This window comes from Hyperoodon ampullatus, assembly GCF_949752795.1.
Source record: "Hyperoodon ampullatus genome assembly, chromosome: 5".
Lineage (NCBI taxonomy): Eukaryota > Metazoa > Chordata > Mammalia > Artiodactyla > Ziphiidae > Hyperoodon > Hyperoodon ampullatus.
Genome location: NC_136918.1, coordinates 134,830,045 through 134,849,420, shown reverse-complemented (window position 1 = coordinate 134,849,420; position 19,376 = coordinate 134,830,045). Strand labels below are relative to the sequence as shown.

At 45.1% G+C, this 19,376-nt stretch overlaps 1 protein-coding gene across 1 annotated transcript in view; it reads right to left on the bottom strand.

Annotated features, from left to right (window-relative positions):
• IFNGR2 (interferon gamma receptor 2) overlaps window positions 1-19,131 on the bottom strand; it is a gene marked incomplete at its 5' end in the record, with an annotated part of 35,216 nt that extends 16,085 nt beyond the window's left edge. Inside the window, 2 exons of the mRNA XM_079705633.1 lie at window positions 3,837-3,969; window positions 19,056-19,131. Coding sequence (XP_079561759.1) covers window positions 3,837-3,969; window positions 19,056-19,131 — 209 coding nt within the window. The remainder of the gene's footprint in view (window positions 1-3,836; window positions 3,970-19,055) is intronic.
• Window positions 19,132-19,376: the final 245 nt, after the last annotated feature.

Sequence of the window (19,376 nt, the reverse complement as noted above, 5' to 3'; positions counted from 1 at the left end):
ACCAGAAAACTACTAGAGCTCATCAATGAATTTGGTAAAGTTGCAGGTTACAAAAATCAATACACAGAAATCCGTTGAATTTCAGAACTACTTTTTAAAAGTGTTTCTCAAAAAAGGGGTTTAAAAGGGCACAAGCCATCCAAATTTAAATGACAGCTGACACATGAAGGTGAGCAGTTTGTGGGGGAAAGTGGAGTTCTGGAATGTGGCCTCCGCATCAACTGCAAAGGGTAAAAATAAGGTGCTGTGGGCCCCATTTAAACGGATAATGAAATGGACACAGCCTCACAAGCGTGGCACTGCCCCATGTCTGGACTCCCACCCTCTTGCCCAGGCTTATGTTGAATCAGCCAGTCTGAGCCTTACCCAGCAAGTAGTCCTGGCTCCTGGCAATGTACTCATGTGGATGGTCTCTGTCCCTTTTACCTCATTTTGAAAGCAACCTCATCATGAAAGGGAGAACAGCATAATGATTAAACATATGGACTCTGGGGCCAGATTACCTGGGTTCAAATTCCAGTTACTTCACTTCTCTGTTCCTCAGTCTTCTTATCTATAAGATGGGATGAACTATAGCATCTGACTCTCAGGGCTGTCCTGACAGTTGAAACAGTGGACACCAGGAAAGTGCCTGGATCAGGGCCTGGTGCCTAGTAAGCACCATCTAAATGTTTGTTAAACACTTGGGCAACCAATGATTTCACTGTCCAGCCTCTGTTACATCACTTCCAAAAATGATGAAGTTTTTTCCCTTTGAACCCAGCAAGTCATCTTCCAGAAATGTAAGAAAACAATCAGGCACAATTTATGTTTGAGGACATTACTTATAACAGTCACAAACTGTCAACTATTTTTACAGCTCGTGAGTGAGGAAAAGTTTAAAAAATCCTGAGTGATACATCATATAACAGAACATAGAATAAAAATGTTCACACAGAAATAACTGTATGAAAAAAGTGGCTACATGCTTAACTACATTAAGTTAAAAGGAAAAAAAAAAAAAGGAAATAGGACCCAGAAGTGTAACCCCAGTTTTGTTGCAGTCTTACACACATGCTGGCACATTTGCAAACAACTGCATGTATTTAGAAAAAAATGTCTAGAGAGAAATACACTAAAATGAGAATAGTGATTTTTCTTGGACAGCGGGTTGTTTTAATTTTATTCTTTTTACTTTTCTGGGTTTTCCACATTTTCTATAAAGAAAATGTATTGCTATTAAAATTATAAAACAATGAAATTTTAAAAATGCATTGGGAAGACTGGGCAAGTGGGGTGTGACCTAGAAAGGGCCCTGCTGTCTGCCTGTCTTTATTTTCAAGAAAAAACAGAAATTCGGTTCTTTTTTTTTTTTTTTTAAGTGAAATCTCCAGATGTTTAAATGTTGGCACTAATTGGAAAAAAAAAAATTAAACACTGTGGACCAAACACAGACTTTAGGCCACATGATCTGCAACTTCTGATTTAAACTTAAAATTTTCCCACAAAGTGCTCTATGTAATTTTGGCTTTGCTACTGTGACTGTCAAAAAACAGAGGCATGTTTATTTATAATTATAGTGATGTTTTACTAGAGAGAAACAGAATGGGAACTTTTAAGTCCCACGAGCCTCAAAATTAAATTATTTAATGTAACTAAAATGTCCTAAACATGTGAAAGCATCTAGAAACAAACCAACAAAAAAAGCAAAGGCCCTCTTCCATGATCAAATCTGTAATTGGAAAAGAAAACAAAATTAGCTTCTGTTTGAGTTTTCAGGGACCCCCTCAGCTTTTCCAAATAGGGACATTCACATTCAACACATCTCTTGGTTTCTTTTACCAAAACCAACCTCTAACCTGATAAAATATCTACAAAATGCTTTCCGAATAGAAAACACAGTGAAACAGGTTGGTCTGTGATATGAAACTGTCAAAGGCTTTAACAAATACTTCTAATATTTAGAGGCGCTCTGTCAACCCACAAATGTACTTCCCCAGTCAAGGCTAAGGAATGCTAGTCAACAGATCAGCTGTGACTTCCCCTTACTGAAATCTTCTTGTATGGCTCTAGGATACCATATTTACTCAATGCTGAGCAGGGCCAGCTTCATGGGCATGTGACCTGTGCAGTGGCACAAAGCTGTACTCCTAGGAGGGCACCTGGTTTGAAGCTCTGCTTTACCATCTTGAAATTCCCAATAGTTTTTGCACAAGGGGCCCTACATTTTCATTTTGCACCGGGCCCCGCAAATTAATTAGCCGGTCCTCATGGACTGGTCCTTTTATTACAGATGATCATGTTTGTAATTTATAATTACTTAAGAAATAGATAAATACGATCCAGAGATAGTACTCAAATCCCAGTTCAGAATTTATTTTTGTTAAGCAAGTATTGTTGCAATGGACAGTTCATGATGAAAACGAAGTCATCTGGAAACTACTCCTCTAACAAATTAACCATCTGTAATTTTTCTACATTGCCTGCCTGTTCTTGACCACAGACTCATTCCAAATCCCATACAGTTGCACCTGCTGTCATGTGACACATAACTACCCTTTTTACTGGTCACCTAAGGGTTCATCCATAAGTTAACCTGACACAGTTTGCCACCTTCCTGCTAATGGACGTGAATAGACCCTTCAATGTATCAGTATATCTTCATGAATATAAGTTTGTTTTTTTTCCTGATGGGGGGGTCGTATTGTCTGTCTAGGATAAAAGTAACATGGACATCCCTACGACTCTAAGTGAAGAGTAGAATTATTTTCTAAGGGGGCTGTGCTCATAATTGATCCTGATCCAGCACTGTATCCACCAGCCACATTCTCAAAAGCACTGAACATTCCTTTTTTTTTTTTTTTACGGTATGTGGGCCTCTCACTGTTGTGGCCTCTCCCGTTGTGGAGCACAGGCTCCGGACGCGCAGGCTCAGTGGCCATGGCTCACGAGCCCAGCCGCTCCACGGCACGTGGGATCTTCCCGGACCGGGGCACAAACCCGTGTCCCCTGCGTAGGCAGGCGGTCCCTCAACCACTGCGACCCCAGGGAAGCCCCCAGCATTCCTATTTTTTAAAATTTTGCTTATTTAGTAATATAAAAACGACTTAGCCGATAATTTTTTTTTTTTTTGCGCACCGTGTGGCATGCAGGATCTTTGTTCCCCGACCAGGTATTGAACTCACGCCCTGTGCATTGGAAGAGTGGAGTCCTAACCACTGGACCGCGAGGGAATTCCCACAATAATTTTAACTTAGTCTTCACTTAATTCATTTAATAAGGTAAACAAGGACTTGGATTTTGCCTTTCTTCTTCCCCTATGTGTCTATACTGCAAATCAAGTGATGGCAAACTGTAAAAAAGCTTGAAAAGAAGGTGAGAGACAGAATGAGGGGCCGGAATAAAATGCAAAACGGAACACCAGTTTAGAAACTGAGAATTAATAGTTCATTAGATGAATAACTTCCTTATTAGACCAAATTTGGCCCACAAGCCTAATAAACCAGATTTTGACACCTGAAAAAGATGAAGACCAAAAGATGCCTCTTGCCCTTTCAAGACAGGAAGGCTTTTTATACATCTTCTCTTGAAACTGATGAATCAACTTCCACCAAACTAAGCAGCCATGTGGTTAGACAGCTGAGTTCTCTGATGGCCAGCGTCCTTTCAGCCTTCCGATGCGTGGGGTGTTGTGAAATCTCTGTCCTTGGAGATGTAAAAAGTACAAGAGAACTATCTGCTTCCCATGGATTTACTTACAATCCTGCCAAGAGGCAAGAACAAGCAGCTGGCCTCAGGTTCCGTAACAACCTCCCAACCCCAGCTCCCATAAGAATGCCAACAGAAATGTCGCTTACTATTTATACTGCACCTGGTAGACCACCGGCCTTGTGTCATTGTTCAGGGACACGGGATCCCAGCTCAGAGCCTGCTGGGCGTTGTACAGGTGAACCTTCAGGTTTCGAGGAGCAGGCAGCTGGAAGGGGGTGTCTTGACAGGGACAGAGAATAAGAGAAGGGGGGAGAGGCGGGAGAGAAAGGGAGGGTCAAGAGGAGAAAAATCGATTACAAAAATATTCCAATGCACTCTACCAAACCATTCCTACGCCTTGGTTTTTTTTTTTTTTTTTTTTTTTGTTTTGTTTTTTTTTTTTTTGCGGTATGCGGGCCTCTCACTGCTGCGGCCTCTCCCATTGCGGAGCACAGGCTCCGGACGCGCAGGCCCAGCGGCCATGGCTCACAGGCCCAGCCGCTCCGCGGCATGTGGGATCCTCCCGGACCGGGGCATGAACCCGCGTCCCCTGCATCAGCAGGCGGACTCTCAACCACTGCGCCACCAGGGAAGCCCTGTTTTTTGTTTTTAAACTAATTGTTATTGGAGTGTAGTTGCTTTACAATGCTGTGTTAGTTTCTACTGAACAGCAAAATGAATCAGCCGTACATATACATATATCCCCTCTTTTGGATTTCCTTCCCATTACGCCTCGGTTTCTGGTATTACCCGTTCTCCCCCACTCCTTTAGCCTTTGACTAAAGACGGCACCACTGACACAGACTGTGGGAAAAAGAGCGGCTTGGGGCTGCCTTTCCACTTGCAGGTTCCAGTCCTTATGAATGGGTCCTGGGTATGGGGTCTGGCTGAACCAGAATGCCTGTTTTACGTTTAGTAAGTGTGGGTAACTTAGCAGCCCAGGCTTCCGTTTCTTCATCAGGAATAAGGAATAGATAACAGTAGACTGCAGAAGGCTGTAGAGAAAATTAACTTGATGATCACTTGACATGCATTAGACCCAGACTTATACCAAAGGAGTGTTTGGTAAACTTCCACAAACATGGGTGCACACACACACACACACACACACACACACATAGAGAAACATACCCCAAACCAGGCGTGCAAAGCCCACAGACACCTGGGAGGGTGAGGACTTGTCTTCTGGGATTCATCAGAGTCGCTGTGTTTCTTAAAGACCCCCCAACATCACAAGCACTGAAGTTAAAATGCAGATTCCCAGGCCCCACCCCAGACCAGGAATTCTTCGTTTTCAACAAGCTTCCCAGTTGATCCTCACGCACACTGAAGTTTGAGAACTACAAACGATAGAATAACACATTCCCCAGGTAACTGCCGCCAAGATCTGAATCCCCCTTTTCGGGGTGACCTGGGAGACACAGCTCCAAGCAGGTGCTTTACAGGATTGGGCTAGAGACTGCCCACACGGGGGGCTTTTCTCTAGTAAGAAAACAGACCGTAATGATAGACTTTCTCTGAGATTTAAAGATTAATGGGGACTTCCCTGGTGGCGCAGTGGTAAAGAATCCACCTGCCAACGCTGGGGACACGGGTTCGATCCCTGGTCCGGGAGGATCCCACATGCCATGGAGCAACTAAGCCTGTACGCCACAACTACTGAAGCCCATGAGCTGTAGGGCCCGTGTGCTGCAACTACTGAAGCCTGCGTGCCTGGAGCCTGTGCTCCACAACAAAAGAAGCCACCGCAATGAGAAGCCTGTGCAACAAAGAGTAGCCCCCGCTCGCTGCAACTAGAGAAAGCCCGCGTACAGCAACAAAGACCCAATGCAGCAGACCAAAAAAAAAAAGAAAAAGATTAATGAGAAACACCCAGAAGTGGAAAGTAAAGTTTGAAAAACATGCCGTTCCAGAATTCAAAGCAGGAAACTCAAACCACACAATTTCAGTAAATGCATCCAATCTTAAAGAAAGAAGGATGCCCAGATCAGCTGATAGCCTGGCCTGCCGCTCTCTTCTGAAAGGTACGTTACCTAGAGTCTGTGGCCGCTTGTTTACTTACAGAATGTCCATTGTCTTCACAGCTATGACCTTGGGCTGACCTCCATTCTAGATCTTAATTCAAGCAGCTCACCAGCACTGCTGCCAACTCATACCAGGCCTCATGGAAGCCGGGCCAAAGGCACAGCATGGCGGGAGGCTGGTCTCTGGGTCAGGCCCATCCCACTCACTGTGGCTGCTGTAGCCCAGTGGATGCCAAAGCTGAGCTGAGAAATGAAGTTCTGCTTTCAGGGAGGGATGTGCAAGGTCTCAGGGGTGAGTGCTTGGTTAGGGCTGGGCACCCATCAGAGCATCCCGGAGACCTTCTACTGTCCATATTAGTTTCCTAGTTTTAAATAAATAATTAATTAATTAATTTTTGGCTGGACTGGATCTTTGTTGCATGCGGGCTTTCTCTAGTTGCGGCGACCTGGGGCTACTCTTTGTTGCGGTGCGTGGGCTTCTCATTGCGGTGGCTGCTCTTGTTGCGGAGCACGGGCTCTACGTGCGCGGGCTCCAGTAGTTGTGGCTCGCAGGGTGTAGAGCGCAGGCTCAGTAGTTGTGGCGCAAGGGCTTAGTTGCTCCGCGGCATGTGGGATCTTCCCGGACCAGGGCTCAAACCCGCGTCCCCTGCACTGCCAGGCGGATTCTTAACCACTGCACCACCAGGGAAGTCCCCAGTTTCCTACTGATGTTGAAATAAATGACCCCAAATGTAGTGTCTTAAAACAACCCAGATTTATGCTCTTACAGCTCTGGAGGTCAGAAGTTCGCAATAGGTCTCACTGGGCCCATGTCAAGGTGTCGGCAGGGCTCTGTTCCTTCTGGAAGCTTGCCTTTTTCCTTGCCTAGAAGCTGCTCACATTCTTTGGCTCATGGCCTCTTCCTCCGGCAATGCTGGGCTGAGTCCTTCTTGTGCTGCCGTCTCTTTGGTTCTGACTCTCTTGCCTCCCTCTCCCATCTTCCAAGGACCCTTGTGATTGCACTGGGCCCACAGAGACCGAAAATCCAGGATAATCTCCCCAGCTCAGGACCCCTAATTTAATCACGTCTGCCAAATCCCTTTTGCCATGTACGACAACGTGGTCACAGGTTCCGGGGACGAGGATGTGGACATCTTTGGGGGCCCTTATTTGGCCTGCCCCAGGGCTCCTCCCCACCTCCCCATCTCTGGGGAGGAGCCAGAAGGCGTTCCCCCTCCCTCCGCCCTTCTTCTGGCACCCTCTCCCCCGTCTAAACATTCAGCTGAGAAAGGGAGCGACAGGGGACCAGCAAAGTCTTCCACCCCAACTGGCACGTGGACCAGAAGAAAGCCTTCTGGAAAAGTTGGGGTCTCCAGATGCGTCCTCCACTTTCTTTTTTTTTTTTTTTTGCGGTACGCGGGCCTCTCACTGCCGTGGCCTCTCCCGTCGCGGAGCACAGGCTCCGGATGTGCAGGCTCAGCGGCCATGGCTCACGGGCCCAGCCGCTCCGCGGCATGTGGGATCTTCCCGGACCGGGACACGAACCCGTGTGCCCTGCATCGGCAGGCGGACTCTCAACCACTGCGCCACCAGGGAAGCCCCTTCCACTTTCTTCAACGTTCATTTTACTGAGGTGTGGAGAGAGGACCTGCAGTTTTGCTCTCGTATTTGAGTTTCTTGGACTCCCCTGTCTCGCCACATTCAGAGAAGAAAATGAGTCTGACGGCTGTAGACTTCACAGTGAAGTACCAGAGGCTGCCCACTCATTAACACCAACAGCTTCAACCCCGGCCCTGCACGCCTCTCAGGAGGCCCGTCCCTCAACGGCCTCCCGTGGCCTCCTCCCTGGTCCTGGGAAGCGCCGGGTACCCTCCCACCTCGCCTTGCCCTTGCTGCTGCCGTTCTCTGGAGCCTTCTCTCCCCCTGTGCCAGGCTCTCTCCCCCGCGCCCTTCATGTCTCTGCTCAGATACCACCTTATCAGAGCAGCTTCCTGCCTACGAAGCCCAGGGCAGGGGACTCCTGATCCCTGCCTTCCTTTTCTCCTGGCTTTCCCACCACCTGCGTCCTTTGTTTGTACCCCGGTGGTGAGAGGCATGGATTCCAGAACTTGACTGCCTGGGTTCAAAGCCACGCGCTCTTTGCGGGACCTTGAGCAAGCTGTTTCCCTCTCTGTGCCTCGGTGGTCTCACCTGCGAAATGGAAACGAAAACAGTGCAGACTTCAAAGGGTTACTCTGAGGAATGAGTGGGTTAATTTCACATGCGGTGCTGAGAACAGCGCGAGCACCACGTGATCGTTTCCTCTCCTCCTTGCTAGCAGCTCACTGACAGTCTCCCCCGGCACTAGAGCAGCGAGCTCCAGGAGGGCTGGGTGTTGCCACCCTTGGGGGCTGCTTCATCCTCAGTGCCTGGAGGACCAGGCACGCAGGATCTGGGGAGCGAGTGGCCTGCAGCCCAGCGGCCTGAGTTGCTTCAGGGATTATGTAGCCAGTTTCTGTCTCCTCAGTGTTGCATTTGTCCACCCGAAACCCACGCTAAGCTCAGTTCCTCTTTCTCTTCCTTGCTTTATGTGTAAGTCCTGCCTTTCCTCTGGTCTCAGAGGCTGGGGCAGGGAGTGGGTACAACTCTGGACCATGGACTTATCTGCATGGCTCTAAAGGGTCAATATATTTAGGGCCATAGCACCTGCTGTCAACAGTGTTGACAAAGGCTCTGTGGGAAGGGAAGAGAATTTCTGGACAAAGGGCTTTGGCTGGAATCCTGATCCTGCCACCTAGGGCCATGGGATCCTACCACGACCCCACCTGAGCCTCAGTTTCCCCATGAATAATGAAATGATACCATCTCTCCCAGAGATGGAGTGAGGGGCAAATGCAGGACCACGAACGAAAGGCAAACCAGACACTGCTGCCTAAGTGTGATTTTTAAGACATGCCTATCTCAGGGTGATCTGATGGACGGCTGCTTCTGCAGGTGGCGAGCCGCGACCCGATACCCAGACCCTGCCTTCAGTGACCACCAACAGGGGGCCCAGCCCCATGCTGATCACTGTATTCAATGGTCTGACCCTGCTGTACACAGAACAGTGGCCCCTCCCAAAGATGTCTGTGTCCTAATGTATTCACAGGACACAGATATCTTTGGGAGGGGATGAAACTTAGGGTTCTGAAGAGGACGCGGGGCGTGCACAGCCGTGTAGCTGACAGGGCCTTGGTGCTCTGGCCGGGTGTCAGGCCTGAGCCTCTGAGGTGGGAGAGCCAAGATCAGGACATTGGTACACCAGAGACCTCCCGGCTCCAGGTAATATCAAACAGTGAAAGCTCTCCCAGAGATCTCCATCTCAATGTTAAGACCCAGCTCCACTCAACAACCAGCAAGCTACAGTGCTGGGCACCCTATGCCAAACAACTAGCAAGGCAGGAACACAACCCCACCCATTAGCAGAGAGGCTGCCTAAAATCATAATAAGATCACAGGCACCCCAAAACACACCACCGGACGCGGTCCTGCCCACCAGAAAGACAAGATCCAGCCACACCCACCAAAACACAGGTACCACTCGCCTCCACCAGGAAGCCTACACAACCCACTGAACCAACCTTAGCCACTGGGGGCAGACACCAAAAACAACAGGAACTACAAACCTGCAGCCTGTGAAAAGGAGACCCCAAACGCAGTAAGTTAGGCAAAATGACAAGACAGAGAAATACACAGCAGATGAAGGAGTAAGGTAAAAACCCACCAGATCAAACAAATGAAGAGGAAATAGGCAGTCTACCTGAAAAAGAATTCACAGTAATGATATTAAAGATGATCCAAAATCTTGGAAATAGAATGGAGAAAATACGAGAAACATTTAACAAGGACCTAGAAGAACTAAAGAGCAAACAAACAATGATGAACAACACAACCAATGAAATTAAAAATTCTCTAGAAGGAATCAATAGCAGAATAACCGAGGCAGAAGAACGGATAAGTGGTCTGGAAGATAAAATCGTGGAAATGACTACCACAGGGCAGAATAAAGAAAAAAGAATGAAAAGAGTTGAGGACAATCTCAGAGACTTCTGGAACAACATTAAACGCACCAACATTCGAATTACAGGGGTCCCATAAGAAGGAGAGAAAAAAAAAGGGACTGAGAAAATATTTGAAGAGATTTTGGTTGAAAACTTCCCTAAGATGGGTAAGGAAATAGTCAATAAAGTCCAGGAAATGCAGAGAGCCCCATACAGGATAAATCCAAGGAGAAACACGTCAAGACACATCTTAATCAAACTATCAAAAATTAAATTCAAAGAAAAAAGATTAAAAGCAGCAAGGGAAAAGCAACAATTAGCATACAAGGGAATCCCCATAAGGTTAACAGCTGATCTTGCAGCAGAAACTCTGCAAGCCAGAAGGGAGTGACAGAAAATACTTAAAATGATGAAAGGGAAAAACCTACAACCAAGATTACTCTACCCAGCAAGGCTCTCATTCAGATTTGATAGAGAAATTAAAACCTTTACAGACAAGCAAAAGCTAAGAGAATTCAGCACCACTAAACGAGCTCTACAACAAACGCCTGTTTTGGGGTGCCTGTGAGCTTATTATGATGTTTCTTTAGAAACTTCTCTAGGCAGGAAACACAAGAGAAGGAAAAGACTTACAATAACAAGCCCAAAACAATTAAGAAAATGGTAATAGGAACATTCATATTGATAACTACCTTAAATATAAATGGATTAAATGCTCCAACCAAAAGACATAGACTGGCTGAATGGATACAAAAACAAGACCCGTATATATGCTGTCTACAAGAGACCCACTTCAGACCTAGGGACACATACAGACTGAAAGTGAGGGGATGGAAAAAGATATTCCATGCAAATGGAAATCAAAAGAAAGCTGGAGTAGCAATACTCATACCAGACAAAATAGACTTTAAAATAAAGACTATTACAAGAGACAAAGAAGGACACTACATAATGATCAAGGGATCAATCCAAGAGGAAGATATAACAATTGTAAATATTTATGCACCCAACATAGGAGCACCATAATACATAAGGCAAATGCTAACAGCCATAAAAGGGGAAATTGACAGTAACACAATCATAGTAGGGGACTTTAACACCCCACTTTCACCAATGGACAGATCATCCAAAGTGAACATAAATAAGGAAACACGAGCTTTAAATGATACATTAAACAAGATGGACTTAATTGATATTTATAGGACATTCTATCCAAAAACAGCAGATTACACTTTCTTCTCAAGTGCTCATGGAAGATTCTCCAGGATAGATCATATCTTGGGTCACAAATCAAGCCTTGGTAAATTTAAAAAAATTGAAATCATATCAAGTATCTTTTCTGACCACAACACTATGAGACTAGATATCAATTACAGGAAAAAGTCTGTAAAAAAACCAAACACATGGAGACTAAACAGTACACTACTAAATAACCAAGACATCACTGAAGAAATCAAAGAGGAAATAAAAAAATACCTAGAAACAAATGACAATGAAAACATGATGACCCAAAACCTATGAGATGCAGCAAAAGCAGTTCTAAGAGGGAAGTGTATAGCAATACAATCCTACCTCAAGAAACAAGAAACATCTCAAATAAATAACGTAAACTTACAACTAAAGCAATTAGAGAAAGAACAAAAAAAAAACCCAAAGTTAGCAGAAGGAAAGAAATCATAAAGATCAGATCAGAAAGAAATGAAAATGAAATGAAGGAAATGATAGCAAAGATCAATAAAACTAAAAGCTGGTTCTTTGAGAAGATAAACGAAATTGATAAACCATTAGCCAGACTCATTAAGAAAAAAAGGGAGAAGACTCAAATCAATAGAATTAGAAATGAAAAAGGAGAAGTAACAACTGACACTGCAGAAATACAAAGGATCATGAGAGCTGACTACAAGAAACTATATGCCAATAAAATGGACAAGCTGGAAGAAATGGACAACCTGAACCAGGAAGAAATAGAAAATATAAACAGACCAATCACAAGCACTGAAATTGAAACTGTGATTTAAAATCTTCCAACAAACAAAAGCCCAGGACCAGATGGCTTCACAGGCAAATTCTATCAAACATTTAGAGAAGAGCTAACACCTATCCTTCTCAAAGTCTTCCAAAATATAGCAGAGGGAGGAAATACTCCCAAACTCATTCTACAAGGTCACCATCACCCTGATATCCAAACCAGACAAAGATGCCACAAAAAAAGAAAACTACAGGCCAATATCACTGATGAAGATAGATGCAAAAATCCTCAACAAAATACTAGCAAACAGTATCCAACAGCACATTTAAAGGATCATACACCATGATCAAGTGGGGTTTATCCCAGGAATGCAAGGATTTTTCAATATATGCAAATCAATCAATGTGATAAACCATATTAACAAATTGAAGGAGAAAAACCATATGATCATGTCAATAGATGCAGAAAAAGCTTTTGACAAAATTTAACACCCATTTATGATAAAAACCCTCCAGAAAGTAGGCATAGAGGGAACTTACCTCAACATAATAAAGGCGATATATGACAAACCCACAGTCAACATTGCTCTCAATGGTGAAAAACTGAAACCATTTCCACTAAGATCAGGAACAAGACAAGGCTGTCCACTCTCACCACTATTATTCAACATATTCTTGGAAGTTTTAGCCACAGCAATCAGAGAAGAAAAAGGAAAAAGGAATCCAAATTGGAAAAAAAGTAAAACTGCCACTGTTTGCAGATGACATGATACTATATATAGAGAATCCTAAAGATGATACCAGAAAACTACTAGAGCTAATCAATGAATTTGGTAAAGTAGAAGGATACAAAGTTAATGCACAGAAATCTCTTGCATTCCTATACACTAATGATGAAAAATCTGAAAGAGAAATTAAGGAAACACTCCCATTTACCATTGCAACAAAAAGAATAAAATACCTAGGAATAAACCTACCTAAGGAGACAAAAGACCTGTATGCAGAAAACTATAAGACACTGATGAAAGAAATTAAAGGTGATACAAACAGATGGAGAGATATACCATGTTCTTGGATCGGAAGAATCAACATTGTGAAGATGACTATACTACCCAAAGCAATCTACAGATTCAATGCAATCTCTATTAAACTACCAATGGCATTTTTCACAGAACTAGAACAAAAAATTTCACAATTTGTATGGAAACACAAAAGATCCTGAGTAGCCAAAGCAATCCTGAGAAAGAAAAACGGAGCTGGAGGAATTAGGCTCCCTGACTTCAGACTATACTACAAAGCTACAGTAATCAAGACAATAAGGTACTGGTACAAAAACAGAAATATAGATCAATGGTATAGTATAGAATGCCCAGAGATAAACCCACACACATATGGGCACCTAATTTATGACAAAAGAGGCAAGAACATACAATGGAGAAAAGACAGCCTCTTCAATAAGTGGTGCTGGGAAAACAGGACAGCTACATGTAAAAGAATGAAATTAGAACACTACCTAACACCATACACCAAAATAAACTCCAAATGGATTAAAGACCTAAATGTAAGGCCAGACACTATAAAACCCTTAGAGGAAAACATAGGCAGAACACTCTATGACATAAACCACAGCAAGATCCTTTTCGACCCGCCTCCTTGAGAAATGGAAATAAAAACAAAAATAAACAAATGGGACCTAATGAAACTTCAAAGCTTTTGCACAGCAAAGGAAACCATAAGACGAAAAGACAACCCTCAGAATGGGAGAAAATAGTTTCAAACAAAGCAACTGACAAAGGATTAATCTCCAAAATACACAAGCAGCTCATGCAGCTCAATATCAAAAAAAAACCAAACAACCGGGGCTTCCCTGGTGGCACAGTGGTTAAGAATCTGCCTGCTAATGCAGGTGACACGGGTTCGAGCCCTGGTCCGGGAAGATCCCATGTGCCGCAGAGCAACTAAGCCCGTGTGCCACAATTACCGAGCCTGCTCTATAGAGCCTGCGCACCACAACTACTGAAGCCCGTCTGCCTAGAGCCTGTGCTCTGCAACAAGAGAAGCCACCGCAATGAGAAGCCTGCACACTGCAACGAAGAGTAGCCCCTGCTCGCCGCAACTAGAGAAAGCCCACATGCAGCAACGAAGACCCAACACAGCCAAAAAATAATAAATAAGTAAAATAAATAAATTTATTAAAAAAAAACCCAAACAAACAACCCAATCCAAAAATGGGCAGAAGACCTAAACAGACATTTCTCTAAAGAAGATATACAGATTGCCAACAAACACATGAAAGGATGCTCAACATCACTAATCATTAGAGAAATGCAAATCAAAACTACAATGAGGTATCACCTCACACCAGTCAGAATGGCCATCATCAAAAAATCTACAAACAATAAATGCTGGAGAGGGTGTGGAGAAAAGGGAACCCTCTTGCACTGTTGGTGGAAATGTAAATTGATACAGCCACTATGGAGAACAGCATGGAGTTTCCTCAAAAAAACTAAAAATAGAACTACTATATGACCCAGCAATCCCACTACTGGGCATATACCCTGAGAAAACCATAATTCAAAAAGAGTCATGTACCACAATGTTCACTGCAGCTCTATTTACAATAGCCAGGATATGGAAGCCACCTAAGTGTCCATCAACAGATGAATGGATAAAGAAGATGTGGCACATATACACAATGCAATATTACTCATCCATAAAAAGAAACGAAATTGAGTTATTTGTAGTGAGGTGCATGGACTGTCATACAGAGTGAAGGAAGTCAGAAACAGAAAAACAAATACCGTATGCTAACACATATATATGGAATCTAAAAAAAAAAAAAAGTTTCTTTAGAACCTAGGCGCAGGACAGGAATAAAGATGCAGATGTAGAGAATGGACTTGAGGACACGGGGAGGGGGAAGGGTAAGCTGGGACGAAGTGAGAGAGTGGCATGGACTAATATATACACTACCAAATGTAAAAATAGATAGCTAGTGGTAAGCAGCCGCATAGCGCAGGGAGATCAGCTGGGTGCTTTGTGACCACCTAGAGGGGTGGGATAGGGAGGGTGGGAGGGAGGGAGACGCAAGAGGGAGGAGATATGGGGATGTATGTATATGTATGGCTGATTCACTTTGTTATAAAGCAGAAACTAAACTAACGCACCATTGTAAAGCAATTATACTCCAATAAAGATGTTAAATTAAAAAAAAAAGAAATTTAGGGTCCTAATCAGAAGACCTAAAAACAGATTATCCTGGAGTATCTGGGTGGACCCAATGTCACCACAAGGATGTTTGTCTAGAAGCTGGAAAAGGCAAGGAAATGATCCTTCCCCTAGAACCCTCAGAAAGGAACACATCGCTACAACACCTTGATTTTAGCCCAGTGAAAGCTGCATCTGACTGCTGACCTCCAGAACTGTAAGACACTAAATTTGGTTCTAGGCATCTTCACCATAAGCTTCTTTGCCGTAGACATTTTTGCCACAGCATTTTCACTGCAAACATTTTTGCCAAATAACTAATTTGCCGTAAGGCAATTTAGCTGTAAAAAGTAAAATAATGAAAAATAAAAGAGAGACATTACACAAGACATAATGAAACATGAAAAGTGATAACAAAACTTAGAAGACTTTATTGCAAAATACAAAATATTTGAATCCATTTAAAATGTGTGTAGATGCATGGCAATACTGCGCAAACAACTGATTTTATTTTGTGGGCTTTACAAAGCCCTTGTCTTCAAAGTCTTTCGTTCATCATATTATACATTGTTTTGTTTTGTTTTGTTTTTTGCTCATTGACTTGTTTCATGCTTTCTCTTTTTCACTAAGATTTCGTATTTCATTAAGCGAGGTGTCAGTTTCTGAACACTGGGATGCATGTTTGTAACTGAGCTTTGTACTGCGTTGTGAAAGCCTCTACACTATTGTGTGGTCTTGGCATATTGTCACATGTCCCCTGATAAACGTTTAGTTCTATGGGAAACGTTGGGTCAACGCTGCACCTTTAAGGCCGTTGGTCTCTTTCTCTTCCAAGGTAGTGTGTTTCAAAATCAGAAACCAAATCATCATCATCTGTCAGCTTGATAAAGTCATCAGTAACTTCATTAACTGGAAGAAACGCTGACACATTTCAACCACTTGAAACCAAACTGTGAAACCAAACGATCAACCAGTTATTTTATCTTTTACAGCAAAATCGGCTGATATCCAATTAGTTAGGCGGCGAACATGTTTGAGGTGCCAAGTTGGTAGTCTTTCATTCCAGCAACAACAGGAAACTAATACAGTCCCTGGAGGTGGACACCAGGCCTTTAATGACACCCCAGCTCCTACAAGATAAAAGCTCACTGTCCTAAGTAGGGTGTACAAAGCCCCACTCTACTTGGTTCTCCACGGTCTTTGGGGCAATGGTGCACTAACTGTTAATGGTAAGAAGAGATAACCTAGGGAGGTGCCAAGTGTGTTCTCTGCACCTCACAACCACAGCTCCTTCTGTTCCACCTTCCTGCCCCAACTGGCCACCTCCGATCCACCCTGGATCCAGGTGTTTGAGATTTTATACGTTTTTAAGAATAGTCTCTCCTGGGTCTTAACAGCATAGTTTGATAAACACACATCACACACAGATAATAAAATAAAGTACTGCTAACATCAAAATTAATCATTTAATCTTGACAATCGAACACCCTTCAGGATCTTCCCATGGATGGGTCATTATGATGAACATCAGTGATGTCACCTCCCTGCAGATGAGGAGAAGTCAAAAAGACATTCCCTGAATCCCCACCCATAACCAGGAAGCTGCTCTCGTCTGTAAATACTGGACATCAGCTTACTTACCTAGACCATTTGTCTCTTCCTATAAAGGATGGTTTGGTTTCCCAGGGAGTAAAATGGGGCTCTTATGTACTTCAAACTATGGGTGAGGAAATTAGGAGAGATAATGTATAGAAAGCATTTAACAGCTTGTCTGAGTTAAAAGAGTAGCCCAATAAATGGTGGCCATTACTATCATTTATAGAGTTTGCCCCCAAACATGCCAGTTACATAGTAGTTTCCACTGTTGAGATTATGGACAAACAGGAGTTACTTAATACACATTTATCTGCAATGATTTTTATGTGGTTGGGGATTTATGGTCTTTCTCAGTGGTCTCTAAGCTCTGAGAAGCTTTGGATGTTCAAGCCAGAAAGTCATGGTGAGAAAATGTTGTGGCCTAAGGACATTCCAATCTGCTAGACAATAAGCAGCAGCTATGACAATTACAAATAGAAGCCTTAATTCTTCAACATTCGGGTAATTAAATTACTAAAGAGTGGGTTGACTTACTGCACTTTAATGCTTTGATTAGCGTCTATCTAAAGTACCACTTACTACAGATTGGGTCAGGTCCGGTATTTTACATATGTCATCCTTCTAACAACTCGAAGGGGTAGATATTGCAAGTCTCCCTTTAAAAATTTTCCAGTACTTGATTTTTCTCCCCTCTGACCATAAAAGCAATTACGTGACTACTGAAAGACACCTGTAAATTATGGAGAAGTCTGGAAATTTTTCTACTTACTACCCGTTTACTATATAATCGTTCATCTTTTCACTTTGTGTTTTGACTAACAAAGAGTTTCTCTTAAAAATATCCCGGTTAGTTTTTAATTGTTTATTATGCACAATTTCAAATAGTCACAAAAAACAGATTAGCATAATGCGGTGCTGCTTTGCAAAGGATCTGTGGTGAAGGACCAGTTTATTTCCAGTGCATCACAGAGACCCAAACTTTTGCAGAATACAATCAAAGATAATCACTAGAAAGATGGACCTGCCCATGCGTGCTATAGCAATATCAAATCGCAAAGTTTCGAAATACTTCTCTCAACCTCTGGACTATTGGCAGACAAGTCACAAACAGTTCACAGACTGATCAGGAGCAGCACTAGTATAAAGGACTACCTTGGGCAATTACCAACATTTTACCAGGGCCCAAATCTCATGTGAAGGAAGCAGGGAAGGGTCAGACATAGGTTGTTCAAGGCTTGAAGCTGGGGAGAAGCAGAGTCGAGATTCAAACCCATCTGTCCGACTCCCAGGGGAAACAGCCATTTAACCAGGAGCACACATCCCCACATGCAAGGCTCCCCTAAGCCAGGATCTACGGCGTTTAAGGGCTTTAGCAAGGGATGCTGATAAAAGAAACAAACGCAAACAACACCTGGAGAATTCAAGTGGGAGGAAACTTCTAAATTCTTGAGACTTCTTAAGTGTTACCCAAGCTATGATACCGGCTTTTCCACGGGAAAGAACCCAGCAAAACACAAACACGTGGACATGCACAGAATGTTCTCACACATTCACCTTTGTCATTGTTTTCTCTTTCTTGCTCTCTCTTTTTTCGTAGTTTTTCTCTTTTGCTCATAAGTATGGTCAGTTAGTGTCAGAGGTAAGCAGGTGGCCGATCCCAGGTAAAGGGCCGTCCAGATGGGAACGGAGCTGGGATTAACCGTCTGGTTCAGCTGACCGACCCCCTTACCCAGAACGCGACATTTCTGGGTCCTGCCCTGAGCGCTGCCCCGCCCCGCCCCCTTCCCCGCCCCCCCATCTATCCGTTCCCTATCGGGATTTCACACCAATATTAAACACACCCGGCCACAGTAAGACTGAGTTACAGTCACAACCTCCAAGACGGAGGTCCCTGCCGGTGGCTGGCCTCCACGGCACGCAGCTGCCAGGAAGGCAGGCCTGGGACCTGCTTCTAGCTCAGGCCACTGAGGACGTGAGGACGTGCCAGACGGGGCAACGTTCAGGCGGCCCAGGAGAAGACTCTGTGGCCCGCAGAGGCGGCCTTTCCTCGAGCCCTGGATCCGGTTTTTCCTTTGTTCATTTTGAGGCATTCGGAGTCGGGCCGCGCTGGTGTTTGGGCGGCGGCGCGGGGGTGGGGGAGAAGGAGCTAGAGTGTGTCCAGATTCAGGCAGGGGCAGCTTGAGCCCCTCCTTCCTGCCAGCGATGTCCAGGGCGCCGGGAGGGGCGAACGGCGTCCAGCGGCTCCTCCCGCTGCGCCAGCCCCACGCCCCGAGACTGCCCGGCATTCTCCCCTACCACCCCACACCCACTTCGGGCTCCCCGCGGACCCCGCCCGATCGGGGCAGCCCTGTAGCCCCTCAACCGATCCAGGTTCCCTGCGGACGCCACCCGCTAGGGACACCCCCGTTTACCCCCAACCTATCGGGGTTCCAGTGGGCACCCCACATACTCCGGGCTCTCCGCTGACACCCACCCGTGCGACAACGGTTCCGGCCGGCCTCTGGTGGGGGGGTGGGGTCCAGGAACCGCTTACCTGCCGGGGGCGCCGCTGCGCCGCAGCTACTGAGCAGTAACAGCAGCGGCAGCAGTAACAGAGGCGGCGGCCGCATGGCCCGGGGCTCTGGGCGCTGCGGGCTCAGCGGCGTTCTGGGCGCGGCCCGGCCCCAGCGCGGGGTCGCCAAGCCGCTCACGTCGCCGCCTAGGTGGCCATGGCGAGCGCAGGGCGCTGGGGCCTGCCTCTTCCAGAGCGGCGGCGGCGCGTCCCGGGTGGCAGGAGAGCCCGGCTCGGCCGCCGCGCCCAGGCCGGCCCCTCCCGGCGCCCGCGCCCCGCCCCGCGAGGCCGCCAAGTTCCTGC